Genomic DNA, 22,029 nt, shown 5'->3' on the forward strand with positions numbered 1-22,029 from the left:
TGTACAAAATTATTTACATCATAATAAATAAGTAAATTATAAAATTAAGATAATTAAGAAAAAATCTATCATCTCAAAAATGCCAATTCTTAATTGGCTTAATCATTTCCTTATTTATTGTGCTATATACAGTACATACACTATATTGTCAAAAGTATTGGGACGTCTGCCTTTACACACACCTGAACTTTAATGCCATCCCAGTCTTAGTCCATAGGGTTCGATATTGAGTTAGCTCACCTTTGCAGCTATAACAGCTTCAACTCTTCTGGGAAGGCTGTCCACAAGGTTTAGGAGTGTGTCTATGGGAATGTTTGACCATTCTTCCAGAAGCGCATTTGTGAGGTCAGGTACTGATGTTGGATGAGAAGGCCTGGCTCACAGTCTCCGCTCTAATTTATCCCAAAGGTGTTCTAACGGGGTGAGGTCAGAACTCAGGTTGGCAGGTTGGGGCAGAATAATGGCAGTACAGTGGCAGGTTGGGGCAGTATAGTGTCAGGTTGTGGCAGTATAGTGGTAGGTTAGTGTGGTATAGTGTCAGGTTGGGGTGGTATAGTGGCACATTAGGGCAATATAGTGGTAGTTTAGGGTGGTATAGTGGCACATTAGGGCAGTATAGTGGTAGGTTGGGGCAGTATAGTGGCACGTTAGGGCGGTATAATGTCAGGTTGGGGCAGTATACGGGTAGGTTAGGGCAGTGTTGTGGCAGGTTAGGGAGGTATATTGTCAGGTTAAGGTGGTATAGTGGCATATTAGGGCAGTATAGTGTCAGGTTAGGGCGGTATAGTGTCAGGTTAGGGCGGTATAGTGGCACATTAGGGCAGTATAGTGTCAGGTTGGGGAAGTATAGTGGCAGATTAGGGTGGTATAGTGTCAGGTTAGGGTGGTATAGTGTCAGGTTGGGGCAGTATAGTGTCAGGTTAGGGCTGTATAGTGTCAGGTTAGGGCGGTATAGTGGCACATTAGGGCGGTATAGTGTCAGGTTGGGGAGGTATAGTGGCACATTAGGGCAGTATAGCGGCACCTTAGGGCAGTATAGTGGTAGGTTGGGGCAGTATAGTGGCAGGTTAGGGCAGTATAATGTCAGGTTGGGGCAGTATAGTGGTAGGTTAGGACAGTATAGTGGCAGGTTAGGGCGGTATATTGTCAGGTTAGGGCAGTATAGTGGCATATTAGGGCAGTATAGTGTCAGGTTAGGGCGGTATAGTGGCACATTAGGGCAGTATAGTGGCAGATTAGGGTGGTATAGTGTCAAGTTAGGGCAGTATAGTGTCAGGTTAGGGCGATATAGTGACACATTAGGGCGGTACAGTGTCAGGTTGGGGCAGTATAGTGGCACATTAGGGCGGTACAGTGTCAGGTTGGGGCAGAATAGTGGCAGATTAGGGTGATATAGTGTCAGGTTAGGGTGGTACAGTGTCAAGTTGGGGCAGTATAGTGTCAGGTTAGGGCAGTATAGTGGCACATTAGGGCGGTATAGTGTCAGGTTGGGGAGGTATAGTGGCAAATTAGAGTGGTATAGTGTCAGGTTGGGGCGGTATAGTGTCAAGTTAGGGCAGTATAGTGTCAGGTTAGGGTGGTATAGTGGCACATTAGGACGGTACAATGTCAGGTTGGGGTAGTATAGTGGCACATTAGGGTGGTATAGTGTCAGGTTGGGGTAGTATAGTGGCAGATTAGGGTGGTATAGTGTCAGGTTGGGGCGGTATAGTGGCAGGCTAGGGTTGTACTGTATGTAGTAACAGTGTGCTCAGTCACTTACAGCAGTGGTTCTCAACCCTGTCCTAAAGTACACCCAACAGGCCATGTTTGCAGGTTTTCCTTTAACTTGCACAGGTGATTTAAACCAGAGTCAATGGCTTGGTATTTTGGACAGCTATTTTATCTAAGAGAAATTCCCAAAACATGGCCTGTCAGGGGTACTTGAGGACAGGGTTGAGAACCACTGACTTACAGCAAGGTTGGTGATTGAAGACTCCCCAGGCTGCTGTGTCCAGTCCTCTTTTTTCCCCTTCCTAAACTTCAGGATCAGCCAAAGTAAAGGAGTCTGTGGAAGGAGTACAGGGGGCAGCCACATCCAGCCCGGCCCATCTACTCTGAATGCCTTGGGAGCAGTGACGGCTAGTGAAGTTTTAGGATGGGGGGCGCCAGACCCCGCCCTTCTTTTTTGACCTTTTAGAGCGTGGCTCTAAGGTGGTGTGGTTAGTGTCTGAGATGAACGACGGATGGAGGGAGAGGGAGGGAGAGAGGGAGGGACAGCAGGCCCAGATCCTACACAACAATAGAAATATGTGTATTCTAGAAAGTTTAACAGTCAGCAGATAAAGATACTCCAAACACCTGGTGTTAGCACTTCAATCATCCCGGCACCATGGTTGTTATGGCGTCAGGATGATTAAAGCACATTATTTCTATTATTACATTGTGATATAAAATGATATAATTCAACTCACCATAATGCAGAATCAGTGGGAGCCCTGAGCGTGTCACTTGCCACGTTGCCTGCCACCAGATGCCATCAGGTGTCCCCAGCGGAGTCCGTCCTTACACCAGGTTCCCCCAGCAGAGTCAGTCCTTACATCAGGTGCCCCAGCGGAGTCCGTTCTTACATCAGGTGCCCCCAGCAGAGTCTCTCCTTACATCAGGTGCCCCCAGCAGAGTCCCTCCTTACATCAGGTGCCCCCAGCAGAGTCCCTCCTTACATCAGGTGCCCCCAGCAGAGTCCCTCCTTACATCAGGTGCCCCCAGCAGAGTCCGTCCTTACATCAGGTGCCCCCAGCAAAGTCCCTCCTTACATCAGGTGCCCCCAGCAGAGTCCCTGCTTACATCAGGTGCCGCAGCAGAGTCCCTGCTTACATCAGGTGCCCCCCCAGCAGAGTCCCTGCTTACATCAGGTGCCCCCCCAGCAGAGTCCCTCCTTACATAAGGTGCCCCCAGCAGAGTCCCTCCTTACATCAGGTGCCCCCAGCAGAGTCCCTCCTTACATCTGTGTCCCCAGCGGAACCCCTCCATACATCTGTGTCCCCAGCGGAGTCCCTCCTTACATCTGTGTCCCCAGCGGAGTCCCTCCTTACATCTGTGTCCCCAGCGGAGCAGCAGGGTCCTCCTTACATCTGTGTCCCCGGCAGCACAGCCCTCCTTCAAGCCACGTCTGTCTCTCCCCAGCTAGTTCCTGGCTTTCTCCATGTGTTCAGTGGAGAGGGGAGGGGCCTCCCCTCTCCACTGAACACAAGGGGATTAGTCCTCAAGGCGGCCATCTTTTTGTAGCCTGCCGGAAGTGACCTTGTTCTCACACTGAGAACAAAGCACCCAGCCGGGCGCCGGGCAGATGCTGCTTGGCGCGATGAATTGCACCACAAAGCAGCTCCAAACCCCGCCAATGAAGTGCCGTGTCTGCAATCTCGTGATTGCATTGACACGGTGCTTCCCATATTCCACTGTGTCCGGCGCCCAAATGCAGTGCACTTAAGGACACCACTGCTTGGGAGATATTGAAGATCCCAGAGGGACAATTGAAGCTAATTAGATGACAGGGGAGTAGTACAGACAGCCTCCTCCACCCCATTGGGGCCGCTTCTGACCTGATCATTGATTTAGTCAGGCAGTATATTTACTAATGCATTTACAAAGCTGCAAGGAGAAGGAAAGTGCAGCTGTCTGCAGTATGGTTCAGCAGGCAGGCAGAGAGTTTATGGGGGTGGGGGTCCCCCTAGATCCGGCCATGCCTACTGCATTGAGCTACATTGATCTCAGTTGATGAATGCAGGCTTAAAGCGGAGTTCCACCCAAAAGTGGTACTCCTCCCCCCCTCTGGTGCCACATTTGGCACCTTTCTGGGGGGAGGGGGGCAGGATACCTGTCTTTCACAGGTATCCTGTTCCCACTTCCGGGAGCCTCAGCCGCAGGTATTGACGTCACTGCCCAGGCTCCCTCCTCCTTCCCTGGCCGCCGGGCCAGTAGGAGAGAGGAGCGGAGCCTCACGCATGCGCAGTAGGGTTACGGCTTCACGCCAGGTTTCCTTACTCGCAATGGAGGCGGCACGCACCTGACAACTGATGGAAACATCAGCTGCGGTGCCGAAATCGCTGGTCTCCAGGACAGGTAAGTCAGGAGCTGCAGTATGTGCAGCTGCTGGCTTTTAATTTTTGCAGTGGTGGGTGGACCTCCGCTTTAATGCAAGGACACAGCAAATACAATTGCTTTCTATGTGGCCCATTCACACCAAAGAAGTGTGTTGGTGTGTGCTGGTATAGATGTAGACATATCGCATTTTTTGCAGCGCAACAGAAAAAAAACTGTTCATAATCACATCAACGAGTCACAATGCACTGCTGTGCTATAGATTAACATTGAGGTTAAAAAGGGGAAAAAAGCAAGCACTGGAATACATTCTAACAACACATTTCAGCGCATGGCAGCATGCATTTATACCGCACATCTGCGCATGTGAGGTTTGCACACAGTAACTTGTGCTGTGAGTTGTGAGCAAGCCCTTAACCACTTGACCTCCAGGAGATTTATCCCCTTCATGACCAGGCCATTATTTTTGAAATACGGCACTGCGATACCTTAACTGACAATTGTTGCGGTCATTCCCACAAATAAACCACTACAGTTTTTATTTTTTGCGCTGTAAACAAAGAAAAAAATTATTATTGGGAAAAAAAAAAACTATTTTTTTTACTTTCTGCTATAAAACATATGCAATAAAATTTAAAAAAAAAATCGAATTTCTTCATAAATTTAGGCGAATATACTGCTACATACTTATGGTAAAAAAAATCCCAATAAGCGTATATTGATTAAGTTTACGCAAAAGTTATAGGTTCTACAAACTATGGTGTATATATACTGGAATTTTTTTTTTCATAATAGTAATGGCGGCGATAAGCAATATTGCAGTGGACAATCAGACACTAACCGACACTTTTGACACTTTGTGGGAACCAGTGACACTAATACAGTGATCAGTGCTAAAATTACGCACTGTCACTGTACTAATGACACTGGCTGTTAGGGGTTAAACATCAAGGGCGATCAAAGGGTTAAATGTGTGCCTAGCCAGTATTTTTGTGTAAACAGTGTGTGGTGCTTTTACTAAGGGATGTGATGGATCTTCTTTCCCTGCTTAGCAGGGAAAGAAAATCCATCGCTTCCCCCGTCAGGATGGAGCTCTGCCTTGTTTTACATAGTCAGAGCTCCGTCCAGCCTCTCTTTCTGATGATCGGCGGATGCTGGTGGATTTCCATTCCCCAGCACCCGCTGATCGGCTTATGAAGAAGCAGCGCTCGTGTGCGTCCTCTAGGTGGAAGTGCAGAATCACGCATATATATGTGATTCTGCACAGAACGGATGCCCTGTAGAAGTAAATCTGCTATAGGGCAGCCGTTATGAACTGTAATTTCCCATCAACTGTGTTTTCATTGTCCTTTTCGCAGGATGAGAAGTTAAAGGAAAAAATCTGATTAGTTGCCTTAGAACTAAATACAGTTACATGTATTATCACTAATAAGTATTCCAGAGATACTAACAAAATCTTTCCCTTGTTCCTAGGTAAAGTGGATGATGTACTGGATCATATTTGCACTTTTTATGACACTAGAAACATTTACGGATTTATTTCTGTGTTGGTAAGTGTCTCATAATAATAATCTTTTACATTATGTATGCAGTGTATATTTAACAGATATGTATTTCCAGGGCTTTTTTTCCCCCAGAGAATAGGTGCTGCAACTCCCCCCTTCTGAGTCACTTCCTGTCCCCGCCCCTACCCACCTCCGAGCACCGTCCCTTGGTTCCACCCCCTACCCACCTCCAAGCACTGTCCCTTGGCTCCACCCCCTACCCACCTCCGAGCACCGTCCCTTGGCTCCACCCCCTACCCACCTCCCAGCACCGTCCCTTGGTTCCACCCCCTACCCACCTCCCAGCACAGCCTCACTTAGAGAATACAGAACCAAGTATCATTATGTCGTGCTAAGTAATTTGTATAGAACTTGGTAATGATAACATGAAAAGCAGTAAAATAAATCCCCTGCAGCCAGCATCAAAATATACCCCCCCAGCAGCAAAAGATTCCCCCAGCAACAATAGACCCCCCCAGCAACATAGGACCCATGCATCAAAAAATCACCCTATCAACAAATGACCCCCGTCAGCAAGAACAGATCTCCCAGCAGCCAGCATCAATAGACTCACCAGCAGCCAAGATCAAAAGACCCTCCCTCAACAGTGGATCTCTTCAAGCAACAATTGACCCCCCCCCCCCCAGCAGCATAAGCTCTCCCAGTGACAGTAGATCCCCCACCAGCAACATATAGATCTCCCCAGCAACAATAGGCCACCACACAAAAACAGATCCCCTCCACCAACAATAGAACCCCCAGCACCCGCATCAGTCGACCCTCCATCACACTCCAGCACCCCTTGCCATTACATACATTCAGTGCTGGAGACATTCCCCCCGCGTTCCCGCTGAAAAAAATGCCGCGTGTTTCTGGTTTTATCTGGGAATACAATATAGAGGGTCCTTTTTTAAGTGGAACTGCCTGTGTGCCCTTGTGTTTGTTATCATATGTGTGAATAAAAGTAAATAGTTCTTTTTGTAACAATGTTTCATCATTACTTTTTTCTTATTGTATGTAATTTATTATATACTTGGATACTTTGTATCTCTTAGGTTCCCATTTTACTATGAGCTAAAAATAGCGTTTGTGGCCTGGCTCCTATCTCCTTACACAAAAGGATCTAGCTTACTTTATCGGAAATTTGTCCACCCCACCCTGTCTTCAAAAGAAAAGGTAGAGACGTTTGCATTTACTTTTATTCTATTTACATTGTATGGATCATTACCTGTGTACATTTGTTCCTTCCCCCGCTCCCCCCCATCAGACCACAGTTTTCACTTCTCTACGCTGAGAGCCCTTACAGTGAGCCCAGGTTCACCGTATCCTGATTAACCGATGTAGCAGGCACTCAGATAGTGTGGGGAAGAGTTGAAGAATATGTAAACTCAACATTTCATATTCCTAAATTGTGCCTTCTGTACCATATACTTGTATGAAAGTATCCTGTTCTTTGTATTGCTTCCTTTGTGTGAAATCCCTGGTGTTCTTGCCAGTCCCTCTGCTTTCCTATTATAACCTGACCACACTAGGCATGAGAGCACAGTGTGGTCAGTTTTCTGGCTGTTCTGAGAACTGATCCTGCTCTCTTTCAATGGTCAGACTTGTTCTGATATGCACCCCACCCACAGCCATTTACTAGGCAGGTCATTGTGCTGCTGTTTCTCCCCTCCCAGCTTTCTGAGCTCCTTATGCATCTAAGAACAGAGATTATGTGATCACTTTATAAATACATTTTTCCCCTTTTTCAAATGTGTGTATATATACAGTATCTCAGTACATATACAGTTTAAAGGTATGTGTAAACTGTTGGCGCTATATAAATCATGTATAATAATAATAATAATCTCACAAAAGTGAGTACACCCCTCACATTTTTGTAAATGTTTTATTATATCTTTTCATGTGACAACACTGAAGAAATGACACTTTGCTACAATGTAAATTAGTGAGTGTACAGCTTGTATAACAGTGTAAATTTGCTGTCCCCTCAAAATAACTCAACACACAGCCATTCATGTCTAAACCACTGGCAACAAAAGTGAGTACACCCCTAAGTGAAAATGTCCAAATTGGGCCCAGTTAGCCATTCCCCCCCAGTGTCATGTGACTCGTTAGTGTTACAAGGTCTCAGGTGTGAATGGAAAGCAGGTGTGTTAAATTTGGTGTTATCGCTCTCACTCTCTCATACTGGTCACTGGAAGTTCAACATGGCACCTCATGGCAAAGAACTCTGAGGATATGAAAAAAATAATTGTTGCTCTACATAAAGATGCCTAGGCTATAAGAAGATTGCCAACTTGCCAAGACCCTGAAACTGAGCTGCAGCATGGTGGCCAAGGCCATACAGCTGTTTAACAGGACAGGTTCCACTCAGAACAGGCCTCGTCATGGTTGACCAAAGAAGTTGAGTGGACGTGCTCAGCGTCATATCCAGAGGTTGTCTTTGGGAAATAGACATATGAGTGCTGCCAGCATTGCTGCAGAGGTTGAAGGGGTGGGGGGTCAGCCTGTCAGTGCTCAGACCATACGCCGCACACTGCATCAAATTGGACTGCATGGCTGTCATCCCAGAAGGAAGCTTCTTCTAAAGATGATGCACAAGAAAGCCTGCAAACAGTTTGCTGAAGACAAGCAGACTATGGACATGGATTACTGGAACCATGTCCTGTGGTCTGATGAGACCAAGATAATTGTATTTGGTTCAGATGGTGTCAATTGTGTGTGGCGGCAACCAGGTGAGGAGTACAAAGACAAGTGTGCCTGTGCCTACAGTCAAGCATTGTGGTGGGAGTGTCATGGTCTGGGGCTGCATAAGTGCTGCCGGCACTGGGGAGCTACAGTTCATTGAGGGATCCATCAATGCCAGCTAAGAATGAGCTCAGACGTGTTCACAACCCGCACGTGCAGAGCCCACCAGGAAGTCGGCACTGCACAACGCTAATCGCAGGCAGTAAGACATTTCTCGATCTCTGCAGCCACGGATCAGGAAAATGTCTCACCGCCTGTGATTAGCGCTGTGCAGTGCCAACTTCCTGGTGGGCTCTGCACGTGCGGGTTGTGAACACACCTGAGCTCACCCTTAATGCCAACATGTACTGTGACATACTGAAGCAGAGCATAATCCCCTCCCTTCAGAGTCTGGGCCGCAGGGCAGTATTCCAACATGATAACGACCCCAAACACACCTCCAAGACAACCACTGCCTTGCTAAAGAAGCTGAGGGTAAAGGTGACGGATTGGCCAAGCATGTCTCCAGACCTAAACCCTATTGAGCATCTGTGGGGCATCCTCAAACGGAAGGTGGAGGAGCGCAAGGTCTCTAACATCCACTAGCTCCGTGATGTCATCATGGAGGAGTGGAAGAGGATTCCAGTGACAACCTGTGAAGCTCTGGTGAACTCCATGCCCAAGAGGGTTAAGGCAGTGCTGGAAAATAATGGTGGCCACACAGAATATTGACACTTTGGCCCCAATTTGGACATTTTCACTTAGGGGTGTACTCACTTTTGTTCCCAGCGGATTTAGACATTAATGGCTGTGTGTTGAGTAATTTTGAGGGGACAGCAAATTTACACTGTTATACAAGCTGTACACTCACTACTAGGGATGAGCTTCGAGTTCGAGTCGAACTCATGTTCGACTCGAACATCAGCTGTTCGCCAGTTCGCCGAACAGTGAACAATTTGGGGTGTTCACAGCAAATTCGAACACCCTTTAAAAGTCTATGAGAGAAATCAAAAGTGCTAATTTTAAAGGCTTATATGCATGGTATTGTCATAAAAAGTGTTTGGGGACCTGGGTCCTGCCCCAGGGGACATGGATCAATACAAAAAAAAGTTTTAAAAACGGCCATTTTTTCGGGAGCAGTGATTTTAATAATGCTTAAAGTGAAACAATAAAAGTGTAATATTCCTTTAAATTTCGTACCTGGGGGGTGTCTATAGTATGCCTGTAAAGGGGCGCATGTTTCCCGTGTTTAGAACAGTCCGACAGCAAAATGACATTTCAAAGGAAAAAAAGTCATTTAAAACTACTCACGGCTATTAATGAATTGTCGGTCCGACAATACACATAGAAGTTCATTGATAAAAACGGCATGGGAATTCCCCACAGGGGAACCCCGAACCAAAATTTAAAAAAAAATGGCGTGGGGGGTCCCCCTAAATTCCATCCAAGGCCCTTATCCGAGCACGCAACCTGGCAGGCCGCAGGAAAAGAGGGGGGACGAGAGAGCGCTCCCCCTCCTGAACCGTACCAGGCCACATGCCCTCAACATTGGGAGGGTGCTTTGGGGTAGCCCACTAAAGCACCTTGTCTCCATGTTGATGAGGACAAGGGCCTCATCCCCTCAACCCTTGCCTGGTGGTTGTGGGGGTCTACCGGCGGGGGGCTTATCGGAATCTGGAAGCCCCCTTTAACAAGGGGACCCCCAGATCCCAGCCCACCCGTGTGAAATGGTAAGTACAAAAGTACCCCTACCATTTCACAAAAAAACTGTCAAAAATGTTAAAAATGACAAGAGACAGTTTTTGACAATTCCTTTATTTTTTTTATTTTTTCCATCTTCTATCTTCTTTCTTCTATCTTCCTTCGGTTTCTTCCTCCATCTTCTTCTTCTTCTGGTTCTTCCGGTTCTTCCTCCTGTGTTCTCGTCCGGCATCTTCCTCCACGGCGTCTTCTTCCCTTCTTCTTCTCGGGCCGCTCTGCATCCATGATGGGAGGCTCCCGCTGTGTGACACTTCTCGTCTTGACGGTTCTTAAATAATGGAGGGCAGGGCCACCCGGTGACCCCGCCCCCCTCTGACGCACGGCACTTGACGGGGACTTCCCTGTGGCATTCCCCGTGATGTCAGAGGGGGGCGGGGTCACCCGTTACGTAAAAAAAACCCAAGAAAATAGGATAGAGAGGGATAAAAGGGAAAGAAAGGAGAACAAAGAGAAAGAGTGGTACCATAAAGGGGTTTAATACTGTACGAGTGGAAGGGACTCAGGGAGCGCTAAATGTCCGTGGGTAAGGGGTGCAAATTACTTGTCTTGCCTTGGGTGCTGACAACCCACACTACGAAAATAATTTTACTGTTGGGGTCCCCACAACTTGGGAAAATTTATCAAGGGGTCACGGCACTAGTATGGTTAAGAACCACTGATATAAGCCTTTAAAATTAGCATTTTTGATTATTCATGTTCGAGTCCCATAGACTTTAACGGTGTTCGCGTGTTCGAACAAATTTTTTGCCTGTTCGCATGTTCTGGTGTGAACCGAAACGGGGGGTGTTCGGCTCATCCCTGCTCAATACTTTACATTGTAGCAAAGTGTCATTTCTTCAGTGTTGTCACATGAAAATATATAATAAAATATTTACAAAAATGTGAGGGTGTACTCACTTTTGTGAGATACTGTACGTATGTGTGTGTGTATTTATATTGTGTTTGTTAGTGTGTGTCTGTGTATATGTGTGTGTGTGTGTGTATATATATATATATATATATATATATATATATATATATATATATATATATATATATATATATATATATATATATATATACACACACACACACACACACACACACACACACACACACACACACACACACACACACACACACACACACACACACACACACACACACACACACACACACACACACACACACACACACACACACATATACACAGACACACACTAACAAACACAATATAAATACACACACACACAGTATCTCACAAAAGTAAGTACACCCCTCACATTTTTGTTAATATTTTATTATATATTTTCATGTGACAACACTGAAGAAACCACTTGCTGACTGTGCTATAGTCGAATGACGGCCAGTTCTGGGAGGGCGTCATATGACGTTCTCCCATGATCACACCCGCTATGTCCTTGGGACACAGCTGATCACAGATCGGGGTAAAGGGACAATCATTGGCTCTTTACCACATGATCAGCTGTGTCTAATCAGAGCTGATCACGATGTAAACGGAAGCCGATTATCGGCATTCCTTTCTTCACGCTGACAGAATAAGGACAGGAGAGGAGAGCCGATAACTGGCTTGTGTAAAAGGGACATTACAATGATGATCAGTGTCCCAATTATCAGTGCTGCCAATCAGTGCCCATCAGGGCTGACAATCAGTGCCCATCTATGCCTCCTCATCAGTGTCACCTATCCTTGCTGCCTACCAGTGGCTATCAGTACCGCCTCATCAGTGCTGCTTCATCGGTGCCCATCAGTGAAGGAGAAAAATTACCTGTATGCAAAATGTTATAACAAACTATAAAGTTTTTTTTTTCTTTTAAAAAATTCTGGTCTTTTTTCGTTTATTTAGCAAAAAATTAAAAACCCAGTGGTGGTTAAATACCACCAAAAGAAAGCCCTATATGTGTGAAAAAAATGATAAAAATGTATTTGGGCACAGTGTTGCATGACCACGCAATTGTCATTCAAAGTGTGAGAGAGCTGAAAGCTGAAAATTGGCCTGGGCAGGAAGGGGGTACAAATACCCAGTAGGTTAAACGGTAACTCCACTTTCATTGAAAAAATATATAGCAAATAAAAAAATGTATATAGCATATATAATTGCTATATAAGCCAGGTTGTATTTTAATGTTGTTAAATATTACCTTTACTTGTCAAACTGTGGCACTGTAGTTTACTGTAAAATGCAATATGGCAACCTGGAGGTGTTCAGTGCACAGTTGGTCTATGGAACACCCCCCTACTTGGGTGAAATACTGTGCACTAAGATACAAGTCAGGTTTTAGGCATCCTCTGCAACAAAATGTCATTTTTGGCGAGATACTCGCCAGGGAGTACAGACACTGCAATGTTTCTAATCAGAACAAAGAAAGTGCATCAGCTGATTAACCACTTGCCTACTGGGCACTTTCACCCCCTTCCTGCCCAGGCCAATTTTCAATTTTTAGCGCTGTCGCACTTTGAATGACAATTGCATGGTCATGCTACAATATAAGCAAACAATAATTTTAATCTTTTTTTTTTCACACAAATAGAGCTTTCTTTAGGTGGTATTTTATTGCCACTGGGTTTTTTATTTTTTGCTAAAATTAAAAAAAAAAAAAAACCCCAAAAATGTTTTCATAGTTTGTTATAAAATTTTGCAAACAGGTAATTTTTCTCTTTCACTAATGTTTGATGAGGTGGCACAGTTGAGGCTGCACTGATAGCCAGCACTGACGGGCAGCACTGATGGGCACTGATAAGGTTTCATTTGTGATTGACATACATTAGAGTGCCCTAGAAAAAACCCTGACGTTTTAAAGTGTTCTTACTAAAAACCCGCGAGACTTCTGCTTAAGGCCTGTACACACGATCGGACTTTCCGAAGGGAAATGTTCGATGTCAGGCTGTTGGCGGAAAATCCGACCGTATGTACGCTCCATCGGACAATTGTTGTCGGACTTTCCACCAACAAATGTTGGCTAGCAGGTTTTCAAACTTTCCGCGGACAAATGTCTGTTGTCGGATTTTCCGATTGTGTGTACACAAGGCCGTCGGACAAAAGTCCAAAGTACAAACACGCATGCTCGGAAGCAAGGACATTTGAAGTCATTTGAAGTAAAACACATAGCCAAGCATTATTCTACACATTTTTTTTTATTATGTATTAAAAAAAGAAAACAAATAAAATTAGACATGCTATCTGCCAATAGAACTTAACCAAAAAGTGCATTTTATATATCCAAAAATATAGAAAATATACCTAATCAAATCATTTTTCAACCAGAAAAAAAAAATGTCAAAGCAATAACTCCAAGGCCAATAATAAATAACAAGTTATCTCCTACGATTCCACAACATGTCTGGTTGACGATCGGCCGTTCAGAAACAAACTGAAAAGCATGAGATGAAAAGCGTAAACTGAAAAGCGCTAAATGAAAAACGCGAAAAGAAAAGCGCGAATCAACACTCACCAAACTTCTACTAACACGATATTAGCAGAAGGAGCCCAAAGGGTGTCGCTATATAGCTGAAAAACCACGTAGTACGTCTAGTACGTCACTACGTTCGTAATTGTTGGCCAACAATTGTGTGGCTATGTGTATGCAAGACAAGTTTGGGCCAACACCCTTTGGACAAAATTCCACGGTTTTGTTGGCCAACAATCCGATCGTTTGTACGAGGCTTTAGCCACTTACCAGATTCAAGCCTGTCTTGAAAGTTTGGATTTGACAGAAAGCCCTCTCATTGGTGGGCAGTGATAATGGCCACTCAGGAGTAAATGAGCCTGGCTTAAAACCCAATACTGCATTTTTGTTCTATATTCTGTTTATCTCACACTGTAGATACATTAGCTAACACCTTTTCTATTAATTCTAGGAAATTGACGAATGTCTCATCCAAGCAAAAGATCGCAGTTATGATGCTCTGGTTCATTTTGGCAAAAGAGGCCTCAATGTGGCTGCTTCAGCGGCAGTCACAGCTGCAGCAAAGGTAACATGGACCTGCATTTACAACATACCGTGTCATTGCTGAGCGGGTGCGAACCACAGGTTGTTGGTATTATATAACTCAAAGGGCAACTTCAGAATAAAGATATAGGAACTGTTTTACCCAGCAAAAGACTGTCCACTGATGTTTACACTGTGTGGTGATCTGATGTACACAGACAGTAGGGAATGTTAGCACTCCATACTGCGCTCAACTCTAGTAAGTTACCTCCAGCTCACTTATCGCTACTCCTGCTATGGAGCCAACTCTTTGTTCTGAAGCCCTACTACACAAGCAGCGAGAGATCTTATTGTCTGATCAACTTTATTTAATTGGATTGAAGTTCACCTTTAGGCCCCTTTCACACTTGTGTGACTTCACCGCAATTTCGCGGGCACGATTTTACCGCGAATTTGCACGATTTTGCCGCAATTTGAGATCAGTAGTACTTTGTACGACTTTGCCACAACTTTGGCGTTAACAAATGAAAACATACATGGTGTGAGGCTTGTGCTTACAAAGTCGTACTGAAATCGTGTCTATATTATTCAGGTACGATTTGCATGCTACTTGAGGGTTTAACATTGAGGTCTATGGAGTACAACTCGCATGGAAGTTGGACCAAAGTAGTGCAGGAACTACTTTGAAGTCAGCAGAACTGTGAAAGGGGACTTAGGCTATGTTTCCACTATTGCGTCCCCAAAGTCACGCGGTTTTGCCGCAATTTTTTGCCGCGATTTTTCGCCATGACTTGAAGCAATGCCTGTGTATTCTTGAGATCTATGGACCTCAAGTCGCATCAAAGTGGGACCAAAGTAGTGCAGGGACTACTTTGAAGTCGACACGACTTAAAGTCGTGCCAATATGAATGGTAGTCATTGCAAATCATGGAGAATGACTTGTCATACGATTTTACAAAATCATGGGACAAGTCGTATAAGTGTGAAAGGGGACTTAGGCTATGTTTCCACTATTGCGCCCCCAAAGTTGTGCGATTTTGCCACGATTTTACCGTGATTTTTTTTGCTGCGACTTGAAGCAATGCCTGTGTTTTCTTGAGGTCTATGGACCTCAAGTCGCATCAAAGTGGGACCAAAGTAGTGCAGGGACTACTTTGAAGTCGCTGCGACTTGAAGTCGCACATATATGAATGGTACTCATTGGAAATCATGGGGGACGACTTGTCATGTGACTTTTCAGTCCCAAATCACATGCAAAGTCGCACTAGTGGAAACCTAGCCTTATAGAGCTAACACTGACCACTACACTTGTAACATTGCTTGCAATAACGAACATGTGGCACCTTAATTTAATATGTGCTTCTGAGAAGTGAGAGTATTTTGAGCATGTCCGTAATTTGGAATGTCACTTTTGACCTATGTTTTATTTAGATGTGTCTCTGATTGCTGTCAGCTCCATGCAAATCAGCATTTCAGTTGATAGACATTAGTGGATTGACTCACCTACCAGCTTCTTGTTTATCTTGTCTCCTTCACTGGGGAGGTTTTTCCACAATAATTGGTATCACCACTTTTGCTTTACTAGTTCATAATGAAGGTGTCACTTTATCGCAGCTAGAATATCCAAATTCTTCTTTAACCGCTTGCCAACCAGCCACTGTCATTATACTGTGGCAAGTTGGCACAATCCAGCGAATCGCCGTAGGTGTACATCAGCATGGGACCTCGCTTTTGTGGGCGCGCGTGCTCCCATTGGCCAGCGGGGGGAGCCAGTCAGCAGGTCTGGTGGACGCAATGTCCGCTGGCCTCCCGCGATCGTTCTCCGCAGAGACAGAACGGGGATCTGCCTGTGTAAACAAGGCAAATCTCTATTCTTTTTTTTTTTTTTTTTAAATCAATAAGTTTTTATTGAATATTTCACAGAACTTAAGTGAAAAAACATGTAGAAAAATATTTGCTCAGACATGCATTTCCTCAGTTTATGACACGGTCTTGAGGATTATTCCATAACAAAGTCTGTATACAATAGACATGTTAACCAAGGTAAAAAGTGTGATATATAATATAGAACTTGCTAAATCAAGAGTGAGGAACACCGCCCCCCCCCGCCCAGGCACCCCAACTGGGAACACGCTGCACTCAGGAGGAGAGTGGCGCCCCCATTCCTCTTTTGGGGGTTATTGCACTGTTTTCATTGTTAGATAATGTCTACTGTTAGTCTAAGTAATATATGAAAAGAAGTGATGTTCAAAAAATAAAAATAAAATAAAATATAAAAGGATACAATAATATAAAATAAAATTAGGAAAAAACACAGTCAGATTGTTATTTCCGTTTGGACATGATTTATAAGTGATACATTTAGGTTTTATGTTTTATTGTGTACCAATCTACCCATTTTTCCCATAATTTTTGGGCTTTACTATGATTGTTTCAGGTTGATGCATATAACATCTCATACGCTGCATGAGTGTTATGCCGCGTACACACGAGCGGACTTTACGGCAGACTTTGTCCGGCGTACTTTTCGACGGACTTTACAACGGACTTTCTGAATGAACGGACTTGCCTACACACAATCTACCAAAGTCCGACGGATTTGTATGTGATGACGTACGACCGGACTAAAACAAGGAAGTTCATAGCCAGTAGCCAATAGCTGCTCTAGCCTCGGTTTTTGTCCGTCGGACTAGCATACAGACGAGCGGACTTTTCGTCCGGACTCGAGTCCGTCAGACAGATTTGAAACATGTTTCAAATCTAAGTCCGTCAAACTTTTGAGAAAACAAAGTCCGCTGGAGCCCACACACGATCGAATTGTCCGACGGACTCCGGTACGCCAGACCAGGTATGCCGGAAAGTCCGCTCGTGTGTACGCGGCATAAGTCGTAGTTATTACTTCATGAAGAGGCGGGGTTAGTTGATCTCTCCAATCTCGCATTATCGACAAATCTCCATTCTGACAGGGCAGATCACACAGATTTTGTCTTTCTGCTAAGCAGGAAGACGGATCTGTGTGTTTCCCCAGTCACACAGTCCCCCATACAGTTAGAACACACAGTGAGGGAACACATTTAACCACTTGATCGCCCCCGATGTTAAACTCTTCCCTGCCAGTGTCATTAGTACAATGACAGTGCATATTTTTAGCACTGATTACTGTAATGTCACCAGTTTCCAAAAAAGTGTCAAAAATGTCAGTTAGGTGTCCAATCTGTCTCCGCCGCAATGTCGCAGTCACACTAAAAATCACTGATCGCCGCCATTTCTAGTAAAAAAATAAATAAATAAAAATGCCATAAATCTATTCCCTATTTTATAGACGCATTGAACTTTTGCACACACCAGTCAATATACGATTATTGCGATTTTTTTTTTTTACCAAAAAATATGTAGAAGAATACATGTTGGCCTAAGCTGATGAAGAAATTCGTTTTTTTTACTTTTTTTTTGGATATTTATTATAGCAAAAAGTAAAAAATATGTTTTTATTTTTTCAAAATTGTCGCTCTTTTTTTGTTTATAGAGCAAAAAATAATTCAGCCCCCCTAATATTTACCTGAAGTCCATCTAGATCTAGGCAACCTTAAAGAGGTGGAGATATACCTGGACAAAAAGTCAAAGATCACCAGGCACAGTGCTGCCCAGTGTCGCCTCCTCACAACTGATTTAATCCACCAATTGCCGTACTACCATGTTGCAATCGCATGCTTTACACAGTAATGTTGCCTCCTCACCATCTGTCAAACACACTTGGATTGCTTTTCAGAGGACTTGTGAATGAGCCCTTAGTTGCATTCGGCAGTGGCACCCTAAGTGCTTGTTCATGTGTAAAGTTGCGTGTAAAGTTGCGGGGGGGGGGATTAGGTCCCCTTTTGCTTTTTGTAGATGTCACTACCTGCCAATCGTGACCCATTCAAGTAAATGGGGCCACTCTGCAAGTGCCCCACAACTGCATGCTTCCGCGGGGTCCAAGGGGATTAAAGCAGGTGGTGAGAAAGCAACACAATGCTTTAACCCCTTGTTTTCTGTACTGCACAAGGTTGCAGGGCTCTTGCAGAGTGGCCTCATTTACTTGAATGGGTCATGCTCCTGCTGTGGCTGCAACATATGTACACCTCTGGTCACTGCAGCAAAATGGGGTTGGTTGGGGCGGAGTGATAAAAACAGGTCTTAACTATGGGGTTTTACCACTCCCCAAATTGCAAATGTAAATGAACCCTTACTGGTCTGAGCCCCCTATAAGGCTGCTTTCACATTGATGTTCTGCGGTTTACACGCACCGTGGGTGCAGCGCAGTGCATCTGCAACTTTCCTCGGTTAGCTCTTAAGAAAGTGCACCAAAACTTCTACATTCAGGAGGTTTGGTGTGCTTTCGGAAAGTGCACCAAACCCGCAGGACATAATAAAAGTCTATGGCTAAGCGCAGCAAACCCAGGAAAGATACAGGTACACTGCACTGCACTCGCAGTGTGGATAAACTGCAGCACATCAATGTGAAAGCAGCCCCATACTATTATGCCCAGTGTATTGCTTCACACTGAACTAAAGATTTCTTATTTCCTGCTGCTGGCACCACTCTGGAGACCGCTAGCTGGGATAAGAGGTGGAGTGCGGTTGGTATCACTCCGCATGGGACAGGAGCCAGCACCACTGATTATGTGGCTCTTGCTCCCTACCACAGCTCCAACTTTACAAGTAGTCCCTCCGCATTGCACTCTGTTCGATGCTTTGGAATGGTGGGTCAGCAAGCCCAGACTGAGATCTACCAGTCACCTGTCCGAGATCTACTGGTCGCTGACCCCCAATCTGGATCCAGCGATGTTGCAGGAGAGACTTGGTTGTCTGGGACTCCCGTCCTCATTGGCTGAGACAGCAGCTTGGCGCCATTGGCTCCCACTGCTGTCAATCAAAATCAGTGAGCCAGTGAGGAGAGAAATGGGTGGGGCCAGGCTGCGGCTCCTTGTCTAAAGGGACACGGGGAGTTGTGACTCGGCTCGGGTGCCCCCACAGCAAGCTGCTTGCTGTGGGGGAACTCAATGGGAGGGAGGGGCCAGGAGAGCCAAAGAGGGACCCGAGAAGAGGAGGATCTGGGCTGCTCTGTGCAAAACCACTGCACAGGGCAAGTTTTTTTTATTAAAAATAACAGAGACTTGAGTATCACTTTAAATGGTTACTTCACCTTTTATCACAAAACTGCCTATGCAGATAAGGGTCGTCTGTAGACAAAAACAAACTGCGCGGCTTTGACTAAAGTTGAATAATGCCCTTGTTATAAGTGGAAACTATTTACATACCTCATGAAGCCTGACTGGAATACTCCGAGGATGTTTCTAGGACGCTGCTAAGTGAGGCTTAGCTATTACTGTTTACCTTCACTATTACAGGGGTGAGCTCTTTCTCTGATTCAAACCTTGTCACATGCACTTTCTCTCCCATGATGAAGTAGCTCTGAGCTCAGAATTTGAGGGATTGCCCCTCCTCACTTAAAGCTTCACAGTTTGTTTTTATCTACAGATGCCCCTTATCTGCATAGGCAGTTTTTTGGTAAAGGTGAACTATCCCTTTATGTAATGACGAATGTCATTCAACCTAGAAGACAGAGGACATCTTGTGGGGTGAAAGGATTCACTGCAGAGGTCAGTCCTGGAGAGGAGGTGACTATTTCAACCTGTGTGAGGCTTTTTAGCTGTAATTTTTTTTTTGTGATAAACAGTCAGGTCCATAAATATTGGGACATCGACACAATTCTAATCTTTTTGGCTCTATACAATGAATTTGAAATGAAACAAACAAGATGTGCTTTAACTGCAGACTTTCAGCTTTAATTTGAGGGTATTTACATCCAAATCAGGTGAACGGTGTAGGAATTACAACAGTTTATATATGTGCCTCCCACTTTTTAAGGGACCAAAAATAATGGGACAGATTAACAATCATCCATCAAACTTTCACTTTTTTAATACTTGGTTGCAAATCCTTTGCAGTCAATTACATCCTGAAGTCTGGAACGCATAGACATCACCAGACGCTGGGTTTCATCCCTGGTAATGCTCTGCCAGGCCTCTACTGCAACTGTCTTCAGTTCCTGCTTGTTCTTGGGGCATTTTCCCTTCAGTTTTGTCTTCAGCAAGTGAAATGCATGCTCAATCGGATTCAGATCAGGTGATTGACTTGGCCATTGCACAACATTCCACTTCTTTCCCTTAAAAAACTCTTTGGTTGCTTTCGCAGTATGCTTCGGGTCATTGTCCATCTGCTCTGTGAACTTCCATCCAATGAGTTCTGAAGCATTTTGCTGAATATGAGCAGATAATATTTCCCAAAACACTTCAGAATTCATCCTGCTGCTTTTGTCAGCAGTCACATCATCAATAAATACAAAAGAACCACTTCCATTGGCAGCCATACATGCCCACGCCATGACACTACCACCACCATGCTTCACTGATGAGGTGGTATGCTTTGGATCATGAGCAGTTCCTTTCCTTCTCCATACTCTTCTCTTCCCATCACTCTGGTACAAGTTGATCTTGGTCTCATCTGTCCATAGGATGTTGTTCCAGAACTGTGAAGGCTTTTTTAGATGTTGTTTGGCAAACTCTAATCTGGCCTTCCTGTTTTTGAGGCTCACCAATGGTTTACATCTTGTGGGGAACCCTCTGTTTTCACTCTGGTGAAGTCTTCTCTCGATTGTTGACTTTGACACACATACACCTACCTCCTGGAGAGTGTTCTTGATCTGGCTAACTGTTGTGAAGGGTGTTTTCTTCACCAGGGAAAGAATTCTTCGGTCATCCACCACAGTTGTCTTCCATGGTCTTCCGGGTCTTTTGGTGTTGCTGAGCTCACCGGTGCATTCTTTCTTTTTAAGGATGTTCCAAACAGTTGATTTGGCCACACCTAATGTTTTTGCTATCTCTCTGATGGGTTTGTTTTGTTTTTCAGCCTAATGATGGCTTGCTTCACTGATAGTGACAGCTCTTTGGATCTCATATTGAGAGTTGACAGAAACAGATTCCAAATGCAAATAGCAAACTTGAAATGAACTCTGGACCTTTTATCTGCTCCTTGTAAATGGGATAATGAGGGAATAACACACACCTGGCCTTGGAACAGCTGAGCAGCCAATTGTCCCATTACTTTTGGTCCCTTAAAAAGTGGGAGGCACATGTAATTCCTACACCGTTCACCTGATTTGGATGTAAATACCCTCAAATTAAAGCTGAAAGTCTGCAATTAAAGCACATCTTGTTTGTTTCATTTCAAATCCATTGTGGTGGTGTATAGAGCCAAAAAGATTAGAAGTGTGTTGATGTCCCAATATTTATGGACCTAACTATATCTATCATGTTTTTGATAAAAAAAAAAAAAAAAATCACAATAAAGGTTTATTGATTGGTTTGTGTGAAACTTATAGCGCCTACAAACTATGGTATATATATACTGGAATTTCTAAGATTTATATACTACTTTATTATACTATTAATCAATGACTTATAACTGGGGGGGACTGACTAATTGCCACTGACATCTCCAGTAACACATACATACAGTGATCAGTGCTAATACTGTACACTGTCACTGTACTATTGACACTGGCTGGGAAGGGGTTAACATCTGGGGCAATCAAAGGGTTAAATGTGTGCCTAACTGTGTGTAAAGTGTTTACTGTGTGGTGCTTTAACTTTGTGTTTGTGTTGTTTACATGCACAAAGCTCTCTACTGTCACTCGCTCCGATGATCGGCGGGTCTTGGCCATAAATCATTGGCCAGGAACCGGTGATTGGCATGTGCTGGAACTAATGATGGCCCAGCCGGGTGGGCGAGAGCAGGCACCCCCTACCTGAAAATGTGAAATCATGTGTATATGTGATTCTGCGCAACCGGCCCGCACCGTAGCAGTAAAACTACAGTGCGTGGTTGGCAAGTAAAGCATGGTATGTGCTAGAGCTATATGAGCTTTGTCACAGAAGAGATTTTCC

General features: G+C 44.6%; 1 protein-coding gene across 3 annotated transcripts in view; it reads left to right on the plus strand.

Annotated features, from left to right (window-relative positions):
- REEP1 (receptor accessory protein 1) overlaps positions 1–22,029 on the plus strand; it is a 169,955-nt gene that overhangs the window by 90,709 nt on the left and 57,217 nt on the right. For all 3 annotated transcript variants that reach the window (XM_073610975.1, XM_073610974.1, XM_073610976.1), the window contains exons 3-5: positions 5,554–5,630; positions 6,680–6,800; positions 13,974–14,087. In XM_073610975.1, coding sequence (XP_073467076.1) covers positions 5,554–5,630; positions 6,680–6,800; positions 13,974–14,087 — 312 coding nt within the window. The remainder of the gene's footprint in view (positions 1–5,553; positions 5,631–6,679; positions 6,801–13,973; positions 14,088–22,029) is intronic.

This window comes from Aquarana catesbeiana, linkage group LG01 (assembly GCF_042186555.1).
Source record: "Aquarana catesbeiana isolate 2022-GZ linkage group LG01, ASM4218655v1, whole genome shotgun sequence".
In the NCBI taxonomy this organism is placed as follows: domain Eukaryota; kingdom Metazoa; phylum Chordata; class Amphibia; order Anura; family Ranidae; genus Aquarana; species Aquarana catesbeiana.